The 18,468-nt window shown below is 47.8% G+C and overlaps 1 protein-coding gene across 1 annotated transcript; it reads right to left on the bottom strand.

The window, feature by feature from the left end:
- Positions 1-605: 605 nt before the first annotated feature.
- On the bottom strand, positions 606-5,865 carry LOC144155290 (uncharacterized). The gene is made up of 3 exons (XM_077686630.1): positions 5,603-5,865; positions 4,049-4,142; positions 606-3,225 (listed from the first exon to the last, which is right to left on the bottom strand). Exons 1-3 carry the CDS (start codon positions 5,753-5,755, stop codon positions 812-814), a joined length of 2,661 nt encoding a protein of 886 aa, XP_077542756.1. The 5' UTR covers positions 5,756-5,865; the 3' UTR covers positions 606-811.
- Positions 5,866-18,468: the final 12,603 nt, after the last annotated feature.

Consider the following 18,468-nt stretch of genomic DNA (forward strand, 5'->3'; position numbering starts at 1 on the left):
GAGCACTATTCCGACACTCTCGAAGATTGGATTTGGAAAGGGGTGCATGAACGTCCAAAGTGAGAAAACTCGTGTACTCCTCCGTAGAACGACGACGATGGTCGAACATGAATCTTTCTTTGTGTGAAATGAAATGGCGAAGGGTCAAACTCAAAACCGCTGCGATAAAAAGTGCCAACTGCATGGAGTCACTCAAAGTTCAGCGACTCAAAGTCCCACCCGTCTGCGAGTTAAAGTTCAAACTCAGATAACCATGAAATCCCACACCAGAAAACTTCACGTTAAACCATTGTCGTCGTTAGACGGAGGGGTGCATGAACTTTTATTACTACGCTTGCTGAAAGGAATGGAATATTTGGGTCTTCGTGAATCAGCCGAATAGCAAAGCCAGGAAGCGCTGTACTTTGATATATATATATATATATATATATATATATATATATATATATATATATATATATATATATATATATATATATATATGTCGTTCACTATTATCTGACATTCGGTACCACCTTCCCCTGCCTCACCATTTCATGCACTTGCAGGCAGCATAGCTGAGAGTAACATGCTTTACCAGTCTACCTATGAAACGACACCCACGATTCCAGTGAACAGGCCATTTATTTGTGCGCCTCAATGCTGCGCTGTCCCACTACAAAAAATAGTGAAAATGAAAATCAAAGGCAGATACAAGGCAAACCAAATGCAGTACGAAATGTTTAAAAATAAAAAAAATGCACAAGTCAAAAGCGTGCCCACTTGAGCCGAAACCTTTAAAACACATAGCTTATCTTAGCGTGTCCATTTCTTATGCAAGGTTGACGCCGGCACAAGTTTTACTTCCATGCCCATTGGAACTCCCGACTGGAACCTGCCGAAGGTGGATGCGCAGCCTCATTCTTGCGTACCTCTCAATGAGCAGTCTGTATATGCCGTCCTCGTGCTCAGCGCATACAGACAAGCTGTGGCGGCGTACCTTGCTTAGGTATGCAGTAAGTGAACGAAGCGGCGAATTCATCGTGACTATTTTGTCCGTGCACCAAGAGTTGATGGCCGTGAAGTGCTCCTCGTAGTCGATCAAGGCTTTCATTACTCCCTTGCTGGGGTAGATGAGGTTGCCTCCGTCCGAAACATACTCTTTCAGCGCCGTTAGCGAAGCATGGTCGTCGTTGGCAGTTCCAAGGAGAGCATCTTTGCATTTTACGCACTTCACAGATTTCAAAATTCCCTTCAAAATAAATCCTCCGAGGTAAAAGAGAATACTGCATTCTGTGGACGACAATCCTTCAATGAACAAAATCTCCGAATCGTCAATTTCTTGAGCTTCCTTCTCGACGCAGGTTTCCTTCCCCTGGGATAGCAGGTCCACCAGGTACTCCCTGTCGTCAAGCTCGTAGCTCGTCGTCCTCGGTGTATGCAAAAATTGGCTTACGCTCACAAGTCTCAGAGCGCACTTGAGATCGTAGGCACTGGGAACCGGCTTCATAAGCCGCACCACAGAAAATAGGTTCTCTAAGCAGTCCTGCAGGAGCCTGCTCGTAAGAAAAAACTCATAGCCTTCGTCTCCTAAAAGAACATCTTGGAGGCGAAGTACAACTGTAGTTGATATGAGCACGCCTGCTTGCGACGGTTTCCAATGGGATGTGGCGCCCATTTTCATAGTTCTGATTGCTTCCATTGCTGTGTGCAATGTATCTAGGGCTTCGGAGTACTTAGCCCTACTTCTCCGACTTAGGGCCATTGTTGGATGCCGCGAAGACATCAGTGCATACCATTTTGAAATCAGCTCCATGAACCAAGCTGTTGTTTCTGCTTCCTGTTTAAGTACCCCTTCCTTTATAAGGAATCGGATAGCTGGGGGAGCTTCCCGAAAAAGTTGTACGGCGACACCAACCTTCATTTTAGTGAAGTGGCCTGTGCTGGTGTGCATTTCGGATAAGTTTGGGGCTACCTTCAGTTCTCTTTTAGAATCTTCTTCGAGCACAGCCTGAACATATTCCAAGTTGACCTGTGAAGAAGGCAGGCCATGTTTGGCGACTGTGGCCTCACTCAACGTGAAAACTTCTGAGCTCAAGAGCTGGCCTCTCAGGTTCTTCAAGACGTGAGCCGGATCAGCAATGAAAAAAAGTTCCTTCCCGTCCATGCACGGATGAGGTATGGAACACACCGTGGAAGAATCTCTGTGACTGGAAAAGGCAAATTCCCTCCACATTGCGCGGTTTGCCGAGCCCATGTCACATGTGATTGCACGAACTCTCAGAGATATTTGACTGCACAGCTGTACTAGTTCCAACACATAGTTTTTCAGCAAGCCGCCATCGATGTTTCTTCCGGTAAATTCATATGCAATCACTTGCTTCCATCTCTGGTTAAGTCCGCCCAGCATAAATACCAGAGCATGAACCGCAGGCTCTTCAGGCTTCGGAGGAAGAGTTATTCCTCCGAGAAGTGCGTCTTCGGCCCGGTCTAGCTCAAACCCCGGCACTATCTCCATTTCATCCAAAAAAAGGACGCAGTCCTTTTCCATAGTCTCAGCTTTGCACTTCATAACGTCTATCACTTCGTGAAGAATGCCTGGGAGAAACTTCAAATTTTGGATCCTCCTTGCGAGCGTTCTTTTGGATGGGAGAGGATATCCCATTTTTCTCAAAGTTTCATATCCGGTTGTTCCACAAGCAAACTTAATTTGAAGGCCTTGCTTGACAGTGTGTGGAGACCAAGAGTTCCCCAAGCTGCTGCTCCTTGAGAGAGCGCGTACTTGATCTTCGTTCAGAAATTTCATATTTTGCGAAATATTTGTTGCCTCAGTCTCGAGTTTTTGCACTTTTTTCTTGAGACCATGAATGGTGTTCTTGGCTGTGGCATGATGTTGCTGAAGTTCAGTGTACTTTCTTGTAAGGTCAGCAAGCTTCTTCTTCAGTTCTGCTGATTCTGCAGTAGCATTTGATGTTTCACCAGTCGCTGCATTAACCTCTCTTGAATCCGCATCACTAGTGTTCGCTGACAATTCAACAACGGCGTCGCCGACTTCCATGGCGTCGTGTCCATAACACGATGTTCCTTGCCGTGTAGATTCAGTAACGGCGTGGTTTTCTGGGGTCTCCAGGGTAGCTTCAACTGCAGCTGGAGATTGACGCAGACCCGGAGGAGATTTGTTGGTCTCTTTGCTGGAGGGTGAGGGCACAGTTCTTTCTTTTGGTGGCTTTCGTTCCTTAGGCAGCGCTGCAAGCAGAAATGTATGTATTCATGAACATATTCAAGCAATGCCGATTCATGTCTAGCTTGTTAATACTGGCTTGGTTATTAACGTGAGGAAGACGGTTTTCCTTCCCCCGCCCTTTCTACAAGGGATAGGGGAAGGTCTTACAATACCATAATTAAATTGTGCTAAAAATTTCTTCCCACAATAAATGCCTCTAATTCGAATTGGAGCTTCATATGCCAGAGCTACATGTGTGCGGCCACCTCGAAAAGCGGCCACCTCGGCCGCCCTAGGTAGTTTAAATGTGCATCGTAGTCTCATATCCATGAGGGTTTCTGTTTTCCCCCTCTGTATATAAAATAGCCACTGCACCTGAGATTCTAGCAGTACACGACCGTGTGCTCAGTAGCAGAAAACTGTTCTGCGGCGGGTCATGCCTGTAAACACCGAGATCCAGACGTATATACAGTCATGACCAAATGAAATGCAAACAAGAAATATGAACCACAACACTCAAATAGTGTGATTTCTTTACATGCAAGTCAAAATGATGTGTGGTGTAATCACAAAAACAAAGTTGGGAAATGTAGCTTTCCAAATGCACTAATAGCGTGCCATTATTTGACATTCTAATATTAGCAATATTTTTCAATTTTGCGTGGTCTGGTTCACATTTTTGTGTTCGCATTTGCTTTGTCCATCACTCTGTCCACAATTTATGCATTAATGTGGACGCAGCATATGAGGACCTATTTGGTGTTAAGCTTCGTAGAAGTCGCAGGTACATAAAGTACCTGCAATCGGTGCTGCTTTATGTAATGCAAGAAAAAAGTTCAAACTTATGTTTGAATGTGAACAAAGTTGGGACTGCATTTGGTTTCAACTTCTTCCAGCCATCCGCACGGTGTTGCTCATAGTTGTTCTCTTCAAAGTGAGCCTGCAAATAAAATCAGAATTGGAGATTAACACACTGGCAAAATAAAAACGAACGTCTGTCACTGTCATTGAACAAGATTTTATGTATGCGTGCAGTATGATTCCCAGCAGGAACCAACAGCAACATTGACACAAAAAGAAGGAAATAATTGAGCTCACGCGCGCTTTCACATAAGCCGCTTCAGTGAGTGCGATCATGGACCCAGCCTGCTGTTATAATAACGCTTTCAATTTTCGCACTGAAAATCTGTAAAGAATCCTGAATTCGCGCGAATAAAATATTAGTCTATTGTGCGGACGAAGGACCAGGTCTGATTTTATAGTGGGCGTTACAGATTTCGTTCTATCAAAAGCTTTGTACCCAAGCCTCCAATTTCCCAGTGGGGTCGAATTTATTTGTCAGGTAAAAATGACACAACACTCCGTAACAGCGCTTGTTTTGTTTGTCACTGAAAAGTTCCTGATTCCCAAGTGTACAGACGACGATACACACGAGGCGGGCAGGAGTCCGGCCTCGTAATATTACGAATTTTTCGCAGGAACAGGATGTTTGTGTTCAAACAGTGCGATTTCGGAAGTGGCGTTCAAAGTTCGACCGATTAATGCGAACGCGAGCACGAATAAACACGAGCAGGCGCCTCGTAAGCGTTGTGAAATCCCTAAACCCCCACCCGAGCCTATGTTAATTCCCTGCGAGGCCATATGCGCGCATTTCACCTTCGATTTCCTCTTATGTAAATTCTATGCCTCCATGAACTGTACGTGAACTCTACGTGCCGTACTCTTGAAGCTCGACAGCATGCCAGGCGCCGTGAAATATCCGTACTCGCTCGCCAGCACGCGGCCCGAACAATCTCCCCGTTTCTTGCCCTTGCATATAATTTTCTCCCCCCTCCACTTTCTAAATCTGTTTAACTACACCTCCTGCGTCCCCATCTCTTGCCTACTTTTCTTCCAGCTCAACTCGCCAGCACCCGGTCGACGCGTACGCTGTCGGGGCGAGTTGGCGAGCGAGTACGGCAATTTCACGACGTCTGTCTTCGGGACGCGAAGCGGACGGTCACGACAGCGGCAGCCGATCTCGCGAGCACAATCGCTGCGAAGCGCAGTGCACAACAGCCTCGGGTAGGGGGGAGATTTCACAACGCTGCTGCCAAGGCAAAACTTTTCCGTGCAAGGACACTGAAACTAGTCGCAATTCTTTTGAATGTAGTAGCACACTCGAGGCCCTTGAACCAGCATGATATGTTAACACGGGGGCTTCCGAATTCTATATACTACACGGCCTCCTACTTGACGCATTTTCTTAAAGCGCGGTTGTTTCACGAGCACGCCGCACAGTACCCTGCACGACGTTTCCTGCGTTTACATTGCGCACCTAAATAAAAACAACGGCGCCCTAAATAATTCTGACCAGTCAGATTACGACGCACTCAAAAAAAAAAAAAAATGTTTACTTACGCTGCAAACGTACGACGTATTGGTCGGTTGCCACTTGTCTCTTTTGATTTTAACGGTCCAAAGAAGCCTTCTTTTTGGGTCTTTCGGAAACCGGTACAACTTCCATCCGTTCCTCGAATGATTCGTGCACTGCGGCACGCAGCAGCCGGGCATGGTAATGCGGAGATGGGTGCATAAAACTGGAAGAAAACGAACACTGCCCAACAACACCACACACGCCAAGCACGAACTACCGGCCGGAGGCGTCAAAATGGCGGTCGCGCTGGTGCCGAAGCCGAGGCGGCGGCATCTGCCCTTACAAAAGCTGACACCACTCTAAGCGGGGGCGCGCGCATCGAGGCACTCTAGGCACCAGTGCCGCACCTACGGGGGGCGTTTTGGGGGTTGTAACCACCCTCCCCCCGCCCAGAGGTCCGCCGAACCCAACCCCCCTCCTCTCTCTACCACCGAACCGACAACCGAAGTTGACCGAGTGAAGCTAATGCAGTCTCGGAAGCTTCTGTTGTTAGACATTCTTAGTTAAATCTCGAAAAAGAATATTGTTTTACTCGTATTAAAAAAAATCAAAGAAGAAGAAAACAAGACCATGAGCTTTTAAGACTATATATATGTGCGTTTAAGACTGTGCGTACCAACTCGCATATCAGTTGAAGTAGTTTAAGAAAAAGAACGAGAAAATTTCTCAGTGACAGAGAAAGTGACCGTGGATATAGACTGCGTAAGTAGGACTGCGTGGGTGCTTCTTGGAGAATTTTGAGTGCCTGAGGCGAAATAAAGCCGGAGGCGAAATTTTGAACTGCCGTTTTAGAATCGGTGATGGCTAAATTCTCCCAGCCATAGGCTTGGAGTGCGTAAGAGCAGTAGCACTAGCCCAAGACCTGTTATTATTAAGTTGCTGGATTTTAGAACTAAGGTCGCTATTTTAAGTAATGCAAGCAAGTCCACGAATTCAGGAAAACACAACATACCTCTTTTCCTCTATTGGAGGCATAGTTCACAATAGCATAGTTCACAACAGCATAGTTCACAATAGCACGAAAATATTTATAAATGAAGACTTCTCTGTGCGCGTGAGGCAGATACGCAGGGAACTGTGGCAGAATTCCGCCGAGATAAGGAAGGATGCGTAAAAAGCCAGGCTGCACTACGATCATTTGTTGGTGGACAACGTTCGGTATATTTCATCGGATGAGAAGAAAAAAGCTATCGTTAACGAAAGCCGTCGGTTGTCTGCTACAAACAATGAATGACGGCTTAGTGCGAAGTCCTTTGCGCTTTTGAATTTAAATGCGCGTAGCCTAGTTAATAAAATTGCAAACTTTAACTGGCTTATTGAGTGTCATAGTCCATCAGTTATCTGTGTGACTGAGACTTGGTTAAATGAATCTATCCTTGATAATTAATTCTTGCCTCCTGGTTACACGGTTCTAAGAAAAGATAGGCCTTCTGGCCGTGGCGGCGGAGTGGCACTTTTGATTAAAAGTGGTATTGAATTCTCTTTACTGCCAGAACTCCCAAATACTGAATCTATATGGTGCAAACTAATGCTTGATGGCTTCGTTATTGTTGTGGGTGCTCTCTATCGTCCTCCTAACTCTGCCTCAGACGTTTTTTCGACTGTCAGTGACTATATTGTTGGACAAAAGCTGGACTGTTCTAAGCTCTTATTCACCGGTGACTTTAATGCCCCCTCCATAGATTGGAATTTGTTAACATCAACTGGTTGTGACAGAATAATTTGTGATTCTTTAATTAATATGTCAATAGCTTTCGATCTATCGCAGCTGGTTGATAAGGCTACGCGTATACTAGATCTTGTTTTTGCCAACCATGAATTGGTTAAGAATGGATATCAGTGCAGGGTTGTCGATGGAATTTCCGACCATAAGGCCGTTATTGTTGATTTAAATGTTGCTTAATTGTAAGCCAGTACGACCAACGTTTAAGACTGTGCTGAATTTTGAATGCGCAGACGACACTTCTATTTTTGCTAAACTTGCAACATGCTTTGACGATTTCTTATCTTGTAGTGACCACTGCAGTATTGATACGTTGACTAACCAATTTTACAGCATAGTTAATAGCATAGTTCACAATAGCATAGTTCACAACAGCATAGTTCACAATAATGACGGGGGGGGGGGGGGGTTAATAACATAGTTCACAATAGCATAGTTCACAACAGCATAGTTCACAATAGCATAGTTCACAATAGCATAATTCACAACAGCATAGTTCACAATAATGACGGGGAGTCCCAAATTAACTTCCTTAAATCCGAACTAAAAGCTAAAATGAGTGATGCGAGAAAGTTTTACTTTAATACCACGTTAAGCTCTTTTATGAAAAATAATCCCATTAAGTTTTGGAAAACTATCAATCCTACCACTGCCTGTCCGTCAACTTTCGTGATAGATGATGTGTCCTGCTCCGATTCATCCAAAATTTCTAAAGCCTTTAATAAGTATTTCCAAACTGTATTTGGAGATGACAATGGAACGACCCCTGACATTCGTAGCAGCCAGGAAATAGATTCGTTTCCAGCAATTGAAATTAGTTACTCTGGCGTTCTTAACCTTCTGTTGAATATCGCCATTACTAAAGGTGCCGGGCCAGATGGTATTCGAAACATGTTTTTGAAGCGTTATGCAGAATGGAATGCTCGTTATTTATCTATAATTTTTGCTAAATCGTTAGAGACAGGTACTGTGCCGGCCGTTTGGAAAATCGCCAATGTAATTCCTGTGTTTAAATCGGGTAATAAGCACTCATTTCTAATTACAGGCCTATTTCATTAACGTGTACCTGTTGCAAGCTTCTAGAGCACATAATTCATAAACATGTACTTCAGTACCTCACTGATAACAACGCATTGTCGCCTAATCAGCATGGTTTCCGCTCTGGTTTTTCTACAACTACACAGCTCATTGAATTCACTCACGACATCGCTTCTGCTCTTAATACTCGAGGTCAGGTTGACGCCGTATTCATATATTATAGCAAAGCATTTGATGTAGTGTGTCACAGAAAACTTCTTACTAGACTCAGAAATATTCTTAACGATGACAAAATAATAGGCTGGATAGCTGATTCGCTACGTTTGAGGTCACAATTTGTTACATTTGAGCATGCGCAGTCATCGTCGTGTGCAGTCACTTCCGGGGTACCACAGGGTTCGGTACTTGGGCCCCTATTGTTCATTATTTACATTAATGATGTCACACAGGTCATTAAGGACACACCAGTGAAGCTGCGATTGTACGCTGACGACTGCGTTCTATATACTAGCGTAAATAATGCTCATGACCAAGATGTTCTGAACAAAGTATTTTCGTCCTTTTGTGGTTGGAGCACCACGTGGCAAATGAACATTAATTACCAAAAAACTGTTCAAATGACATTTACCAATAAAAAAACAGCCGCTAAGGTTTAGTTATAGTTACAATGGGCATTACCTAAACTCTGTGAATACATTCAAATATCTTGGTGTTACCTACACTCAAAACTTAAAGTGGCACCATCACATCGAAACAATTTGCGCTAGGGCACTTAGAAAACTGGGATACACAAAACGAACACTCAAGCGCTCTACCAAGGACTGCAAATTAACCGCGTACAAATCGCTCGTCCGACCATTGCTAGAGTACGCCTCAGCGGTATGGTCACCCTATACTGCACTTGACATAAATATGCTCGAGGGCATACAGAAAAAAGCAATAAGGTTTATTTTTGGCCGGTATGACCGCAATTTTTTCTCCCTCATCTCACACATGCTCATTGTCGTTGGAACCCCTTGCTTTTCGACGCACACTTGATCGTATCACTCTGCTACATAAGATTGTACACAGCCGCAGTTGCATTGAAGCACCGATTACTTTTTGTCATTCAGCACGACGAGCCACGCGCCGATCTCACCCACTCAACATTGTTCCCTTCCAGCCATTTGTAAATTGCTTTAAGCATTCCTTTTTCCCAGCCGTTGTTGAGATTTGGAACAACCTAGATGGTTCCCTGCGCGAAAAACCAATTGAACTGTTTTTGAAAGAACTGCGTAACCATATTTTGTAATATGTTTTAAATGCTTTGTATGTTTATGTGGTGTAGCTTAACGTATGTTCTTACCCACTCCTGCTATGTCTCGTGTATCGAGACAGCAGTATCTGTAAATAATAAACTGTAACGGCGACCACCCTGCAAGTTACAGCGGCTGCCCATTTCGAGTCAGCGCTCTGCACAGGAGGAAAGCCTTCATCGAGGGACCTAAATCCTCTCCAGCACTGTTGACCCCTCCCTACAAAGAGAGCTTCCCGGCTCTAAACGCACAGGAAGCCAACAATGAATCCACCACGACGGAAAATCGCGCAAGTGTTCAACCACCGGAGTCCCGAGAGTCCCCTCCTCGATTACCTCATCTCAGCGTGGAATTCAAGACTGCGGAAGTTCAACGGGGACGTTAAAGATATGCCAACGTCTTGAGGGAGTGCCGTGTTCATTCTACGAAAACTAGCCCTTTTTTCAGCCCTCCCGTCTCATCTTGCTTATATGGCCCCAAGCTTTTTAAAGACCTTTCTTGAGACAATGCTTAGCTTGGAACCAGTAATATTGGGATTTTCTGCGACCCTCCTGCCAGAGCATGATGTCTCTGCTTAAGCAACCGGTGGCTACAAAGACAAGATCAGTGCCCTTTATTATGCAATGGAATTGTGCTGGGCTTACTTGTCGATTGGCTGAGCTAAATCTATTCCTCAAAGAGTCACCGACACCGATATTGGCTTTGACGGAAGCCGGATTATTAGGGAAGAGATCACTTTCCGGTTACGTTCCTCATAAAAATCCCAGCCTTCCCACTTTTCCACATGGGAGCGCCGCTTTGTATGTTCGACGTGAGGTTCCCCACGCTGTAATAGACCCTTTGCAAAAAGGCGGACAACACTGAGAATTAAGCGGTGATAACACTGAACGCGACGACGCCATTAGAAAGGAAGCAGGTCGTAGCAACGCCGTTGCGGTTGCACGTTTTCGCCCACGGCTTCACGAGTCTGTTGCCCCACTAGCCTGTTGCCCCATCGCCATAGACATATTTATCTCCTAAAGTGGTGTTTTGCGCTACCTTTCGAAGATTAACGCTGGTCAAATCGCTTCCGCTTATCTACCCCGCTGCACAACGGCTCGTCTGGGGCGAGTCGAGACGTGCCCTTCTTTTCTCATATTTCTTCTGGGTTTGTTCCATCCTCTAAGTTCCTCTCAAGGTCGACTGCCTCTGCTCGCTGCTGACGCACGCGTGCGACCTATCGCTCCCGCATTAGCACCGCATTCACCGACGGAAAAATTAAGCGCCGCAAGTACAGAGGCGGTGAATCGCAAACATGACCTCTAGCAGGCACATCAAAATCAGTTTCATTATTCATGCTTTGGTCATTTTCGCGAATAGTTTTGAAAGTTTGAACATACGCAAAGTGAGCGCTCAGCAGAAACGGACCCTTCATAGCCCGTTCACAGCGGCCAGCCGCCGCTACCACGGGGCAAGGGCGCATCGATTAAACACAATTAAAACTCGACAAACAAACAAGGAGGCAGCGCTAAGGCTATTCTTTATTAGCAACAAATCCTACCTTTGCTTGCTGCTGTTTGTCAACACTGACGATGGCGTAACGTAGGACTCCACGCTGACGCATGATCGCTCGTACTTGTAGGACCCTTCAGTGGTCGACCTCGAAGAATAAAAATCCTGAATATGCCGCTCTTCTTTCGAAGGAAGGGCGGCAAAGTTATTTTCCCATCCTGCAGTGGGAAACATAACTTAGCGGGGCGCGTATGCAATTACGTGGACGGTGGACGGTAGCTCTGTGCTCGCAGCCTTTTCGCTTCCTTTCTAAAGGCGGCGCAGCGGGTGCACAGTATTACCAAAGTGGCTTGCTGCTTTTCCGCCAACGATTTGGCCATTTGCTCAGACGTCGCCGAAGTTGTGGCTGTGAGCATAGGCGTGCGCACAAGGGGGGGGGGGGGGGGGCAGGGGGGGCAGCGCCCTCCCTAATCACCAGAAGGGGGGCGCCAAATTTGCCCCATACCTTGCCGATGGAACACATGAAAGTAAAAATTTCTGCTCAGAAATATTATGTATGTGTAGCGATTTCATCGTATTGAAATAAAAATTTTATAACCACCCCTCTTTGCACTGCGCTCGGACCGCTAGGCGTTCAGTGGGAAGAGGTCAGGAGTTGCTGTAAGGAAGGGGGGGGGCGTAGCGGTAAGACTTTGCCCCCCCCCCTAATTTAGAACTCTGCGCACGCCTGTGGCTGTGAGCTTGCAATTGAATAGGCTCCAAGAAATTGAGCATTGCATCAGTTTACTTCCCACCACGGAAAAAGGTTGATGTGAAGGCGTTCATGGAGCAACTCTGGCCGTTGCCCAGCCCCGCGTATTACATGTGGAGATTTTAATGCGAACCATCCGCTGTGGGGTGATAAAGCGACAGACGCTCGAGGAAAATATCTAGCAGTCGTCATCGGTAGGCTGGACCTCTGTGTTGCAAATGATGGCACTCCAACCTTTTTCAGGCCTCCTTGTGCTAGTGCCATTGACTTAACCCTGATTTCCACTGATATTCAGTTAGGGTGGAGAGTGGCGCCAGTCCGAATGGGTAGTGATCATTACCCTATCTTTAATTGACGCAGCAGGATGCCGACTACGGGCCTCTAAGATTGTCCAGGTTGTCAACTGGGACAAGTACCGATCGGAATTAGAAGCGGCTTCTGGCAACCTATTAGACACCATGACAGCAAGCAAGGAAGTGGCGACTACGCTTCTCAAGACACCGAAGCACTTCCCGGTCCCTGACTTAAAGCTTAAAAACCTCCCAAGCAACCACGGACGTCCGTGGGACGTCCGAAATACAGCCGGACATCCAAGGCCCAGTTTGGAAGGCCACTGTACATCCATTTTTGGACATACATTTTCGGACGTACAGTGGACATCCAGAAACGGACGTACAAGTCCGAATGACATCCGCCAATGGACGTAAAAAGTTACTATGAAGCATCAAATAATGGCGTGAATTGGATATAAAAGCAAAAACGAAAAAGCTACTGTGCTTTTCAATTAAAAAGATTTTGTACATCAACTCCCTGGCTTGTAGGTTGCAAGTTTCATCTGCATATTTCTCATATTAAGCCTCTTTTTTTAATTGCTTTGAAGCCCTTCACCAACTCCAACGACGATCTCTTTGGGGAAGGATATATAAGAATTCAGAATCGCTAACGAAACGTGAAGCAAGTTCACTGTGTTCATGTATGCCGTAGTGCACTAACTAGCCTTGCGCGGTGTTCGTTGTAAGGACATTAGCTTGTCGTGATCTGATTCTGGGAATTTTTACTGAACATCCAAAATACAGCCTATTTCGGACGTCCGACTGGACGTGCGATAGTGTTAAAACCGGACGTCCAACGGACGTACATTGTACGCCCATTGGCCCTGAAACGGACGTCATACGGACGTCCGCTGGAGCCGGAATGGACGTACAGTGGACGGCCAACGGACGTCCGGTGGTTGCTTGGGCTCTGTGCGGCACAAAGAAGGGCAGAGCGTCATCTCACGCGGAAGAAAGATTTGGCATCGAGACTACTCTCAATAGGTTAAATTCAGCCATTCGGCGTTACACAAATAAGCTCTGGCGAAACCAATGGGCGGCATTTTATCGTGAATGGGCAGTCCAGTGATGAATCTTCGTTATAGATGTCAATGATAGGGAGGTAGACACTAGGTTGTCTACTAGCAGTTCGGAAAAGCCATCGCCATGTATCATGGGGAGTGGTGAACTCCCTTCTTGGCAAAAATTAGTAGTGGCTTAGCTCTGCTATGCCAGGATATACGTAGCGTGAGCTAAGGTCCAGCAATCCAGTCCAGTCCAGTCCAGTCCAATCCAATCCAGTCCAGTCCAATTCAGTCTAATTCAGTCCAGTCCTGTCCTGTCCAGTCACTGCTCCTCGCGCATGCTCAGCACGGCTCTTCACGAGCCACGTGAAACGGCTATCAAGCGGCTCCGACGCAGCGTCAGACTTGGCTAATGCGCAATTGAGGCGCACACCTGGGCACGCGCCGGCGCCAGTGCGTCTGCCGCGCCTATGACGCAACACAATCCACTTTAATCCAATCCAGGCCAAGCCAAGCCGAGCCAAGCCGAGCCAATCCGATCCAATCCAATCCAATGCCCCTCGCGCTTGCGCAGAACGGCCCTTCACGACACACGCGAAACTGCTCAACCACGGCCGTGTAGCTTAGCTTACGCTACAAAACTCGCCCTGTCAAGCCGTTTCTGGCAATGGCTCTAATCAACGGCAAGACTTTACCGTCTCTGGCTGAGGATTTCGCTGACGTGTACGCATCTTCGACATCACCATGCGTAACAGACGTGTCACGCAGTAGTGCATGAACGGCTTGCGCTTACTCCTCCGTTTCAGCAATGGATACCCCATTCACGCTGAGGGATGTTGCGACTGGCCACCCGAGTGCAGTCACCGGTGTAGCGACGTTGCCTTGCTCCGTCCGCTATCGACGCGGCGCAGAGCAGAGCGATGAAGTCCTCGAGCCGACGAAGAGTTAAAGCAACATTTATATACAGTATGTACAGGGTAAGCAAACGTTACATGACTCGCACAAAGGCGACAGCACCCTTTCACTCGGTGCCTCCGAAGAGACTGGTGCCGGAGAGAAGCCGCCGAGGAATGCCGACGATGAGAGCCTCCGGGCTTCTTTTATACCCCGGGAAGTTCGTTGGGGCCCCGAGAAGTTCGAATAGCTCCAATCAGGGCTCTCGCTGCCTGAAGTTTGAATTCCGACGAATGGTAGCGAAGCGGTGAGTCAGCTGCGCCGCCAATGGGGAAAGGGAGGGCGATGCCCCCGCCGTCTCCGTGACCTCGCCTCCGGGCGTAGTGACATGCCCTTATTTGGTCGCTCTCAGATGCGGGATTCGGCCGCGCCGCAGCGACGAAAGGGATTACTCAGCCTCGCTGTGGGCGCGTCGCCTCGTGCAACGTATTTGGGCCAGAAGCTCTGGCACAACAGGGAGCTTCAAACAGCCCTTTCTAGCTTACGGAAACGGTGTGCAGCTGGCCCTGACGGCATCACTAACCGAATGCTACTTAACTTGCCATTGGAGTCCCAGCATAGTCTCCTGGGATTCCTCAACCATGTTTGGACGACAGGCGACATTCCGTCATCGTGGAAGCTGGCCTGGGTGGTACCGGTGCCTAAACCTAACAAGGATACAGCAGACCTCTCATCATACAGGCCGGTGTCGCTTACTTCTTGTGTCTCAAAGCTCATGGAAAAACTAGTCTGTGCCAGACTGATGTGGTAGCTAGGATATCGGAAAAAGCTTCCTGCCTGCATGACCGGCTTCCGCCAGCGGCTGAGCGCCCAAGATAGTGTACTGGATTTGGTCAGCCACTTGGAACATAACAGAGCATATGGCTTGCCCACCGTTGCTGTGTTTCTTGATGTGGCTAAGGCATACGACTCTGTCTTGCAAAGTGCTATTAGATGCGACGGCATCTCATTCACTCGCCTTGTCCCTCGGTACGGCGTTGTCGTTGTCCGTCCACACCCCTCCCCCATTCTCCTCGCCGCGCGAGCTGCGCTCTCCGCCGCTCACCCCCTCTCCTCTCCGATAGCGAACACTCTCTCGCGAGGGGCATTGGATTGGATTCGATTGGATTGGCTTGGATTTGGATTGGATTAAAGTGGATTGTGTTGGATTGTGTTGCGTCATAGCCGCGGCAGGGGGTTCACGGCACGTTTCACGCGATGGGAGAATCAACCTAACGGAAACAACAACGGAACCCCCTATGCGTCGCATCTACACAGGGGTTCCCGCGAGGGGAGGTGGGAGTAATTTTTTGAGTCATCTGCAAGAACTGGAGGTGGCAGGACACCTACCCTGCTTCATTCGAGTCTTCTTGACCGACCGCTTCATGCAGGTGCGGATAGAGAATGTTTTAGTTCAGGAAGAACTGTAGTACGAGGCGTACCCCAGGGTAGTGTTCTGTCGCCAATTCTCTTCAATGTAGCCATGGCTGCCCTGCCTTCTGCGCTGAAGAATCATCGGTCAAAAGCTCGTAGGTCAATATATGCGGATGACATCTGCATCTGGCTCACCGGGTACCGGACAAAGCGATTGCGTGTAATAGCACAACATGCTGTTTCGTCTGTTCAAGCGTATTTTTCAACAGTAGGGCTGACACTATCAGAGGATAAATCGTGTTTTGTTCTATTTCCTGGTGTACGACGGAGGTCTGCGCGTCTCAGGATAGAACTGAATGGCATCCCCATCCGCCAAGCTACTCATGTACGATTTCTAGGAATTGTTCTCGACGATAGGTTGAATTGGCGAAAGGCCGTCGACTCTATGGTTTCCTCTGTGGCGCCCAGACTTAATGTATTGCGGATAATTGCCGGTGCGACGTGGGGAAATCACCCAGCCTCTATGGTCAAGTTGCACGAAGCCTTGATCTAGAACCGCATGCTATATCAGCTGCCTCTCATATCGCCTTTAGAGACACAATACGGGCGGTTGGAATCCTTACACAGGAAAGGGCTTCTGTCTCTTGGCGTTCCTCAAGCAGCTGGAAACAACAAGATCCTCCATGAGGCGCAATCAACACCTCTTCGTCTTCAGGCGTCTCAACGTTTGCTTATGCAAGTGTTGCGCCTCGGAGAAACAAGTGCTGGATTAGCATTACTGCGGCATCTACGATTAAGGGTAGAGTCTCGTGCTCATGCAACCCTAATACTCTTGGAGTGCTGTGTCTCAAATGGCCTGGGAAAAGGGCTATACTTTGGACCCGCCTTGGTCCCACGAGAGTGTGGATTGTGCATTGACCATCCCTCATATGCGCTCGAAGTGCACATATTGCTGAAGCACGATCACTGGTGCTGGAGCATTTGGAACGGGAATACGGGGACTCTCCGCACATATACACTGATGGATCGGTTGACGCAAAAAGTGGGGTGTGCGCGGCGGCTTCTTTCATACCCAGTTTGAATATTTCGTGTGCTGCCAGGGTGGCGCCTTTGGTGTCATCTACAGGGAGTGAGTGTGTTGCCACAGAAGCTGCGTTGCGCCAACTGTCATCGTTTAAAAGGCAAAAAGTCCCAATATTCAGCGATTCAAAGTCAGCCCTTCACCTGCTGCAGCGGGGTATACCAGTTGAAAAGACCTGTCAGTGATCCCTAGTTCTACTAAAGCGGCTCAAGCATGAAGGCTTCACCGTGCAAATCCAGTGGATCCCGTCGCACGTCGGTGTAGCGGCAAATGAACATGCTGACAGCTTAGCCAAGGACGCCTTATCATCTACAAGGATGGTGCAAACGTGGTGCGATTTCCAACACATACAGAAACAGACCGTTCGCGAGCACTTTAGGCAGCTGTGGCGTCCAGTACATCAACCAGTCGTGACGAAAGGCCTGAAGAGAGCCGAAGCCTGCCTGCTCCACCGAGTAAGAACAGACTCAGCCGGTACACCAGCTTGGCTACATAAAATCAACATTGTTTCATCCCCTTTGTGCCCCTGTGCAGTGTGACTGGTGACATTGATCACTTCATTATGAACTGCTCCAAAACCAACCCTGAGCGGACGAACTTTTTTCGTGATCTCCAGAAGTTAGGAGTGCCCCATGCTATATATATGTACACATCGGAGGACATTAATTTTCCTAGGGACCACTGGATTGTGCGATGAGAGGTGTCTCATCTCCTACTCGGATTCTTGCAGTCCACAGGACTAAGTGAGGTGTGGTGACATTGTGTGTCTGTTATTTTAGGACTAAGTGAGGTGTGATGACTTTGATAGTCTCTGATATTGTATTGGGGACGATTAAGCGGAGCAATTGCCGGCAGCTATGCAAGGCTATGTCCGCCTCATTCAGCAATACTTACTACTACTAATACTACTTTACTACTACTACTAACTCACCATCCGAGCCGGGACCAGCTCGTTCCCCTACCATGGCGCCAGATCCGCTAGAGACCGGATGATCGCGTACAATGAAATTACCACCCATTACCGCCTCTCTCGCCGTGTCTACCCCCCGGCACACACACAACTCACCATCCAGCAAGAACACACATGGCGCCTTTTATAGACGAACACATTTCCCAATCCCGCTAAAGTACACCTAATTCAGCCAGCCCTATACATTTCACCTGACTGTACTGCCTGCCAGTCCCCCGGCACCATTCAGCACCTTATGTGGGGATGCCCCAGAGACCCCTACCCGAAAATAACCACATGTGAGCAGTGGGAGGAGGCGTTGCGCTGCCCAGACCAGGAGGCTCAAGCTTCACTGGTCGCCCGGGCGGCCGCGGTCGCCGCCAAATCGGCGGCCACCATCGTCAACTGACTGTGCTCCTAAATAAATGTGTTTCTTCTTCTTCTTCTTCTTCTTCTTCTTCTTCTTCTTCTTCTTCTTCTTCATGGGTAGGACTGAACGCGTAAGAATTTCTGGGTGGTTTAAATGAAACAGTAGCCGGTAGGTGACCGGTAAAAAGCGCAAAGGCTCTTGGGTATGTCGTCTGCTACCGCCACTTCCGGTTCGAGATCTCTCCTGTCCTCCCGTACGGCTGCGTGCGCCGGCGGCTGTCAGGCGCGTGTGTGCGTGTTGTTTATTCGTCACAGGGTGCTTACCTGTCAGATAAACCCCTAGTAGGGTCAATAGTTGTTATTTATGGAATTCCCGATGCATGAGCGTTTTTTTTCCCGGTGGAAACAGATAAACAACAAGTACACACGCGCGTGAAAGCCGACGGCGTACGGGAGGCCAGGAGAGCTCCCGAACCGGAAGTGCTGGCTCTCCGCGGGAGAAAGAAATGC

This window comes from Haemaphysalis longicornis, unplaced genomic scaffold, assembly GCF_048455015.1.
Source record: "Haemaphysalis longicornis isolate Haplotype H1 unplaced genomic scaffold, Haemaphysalis longicornis Haplotype H1 scaffold_1, whole genome shotgun sequence".
NCBI lineage: Eukaryota > Metazoa > Arthropoda > Arachnida > Ixodida > Ixodidae > Haemaphysalis > Haemaphysalis longicornis.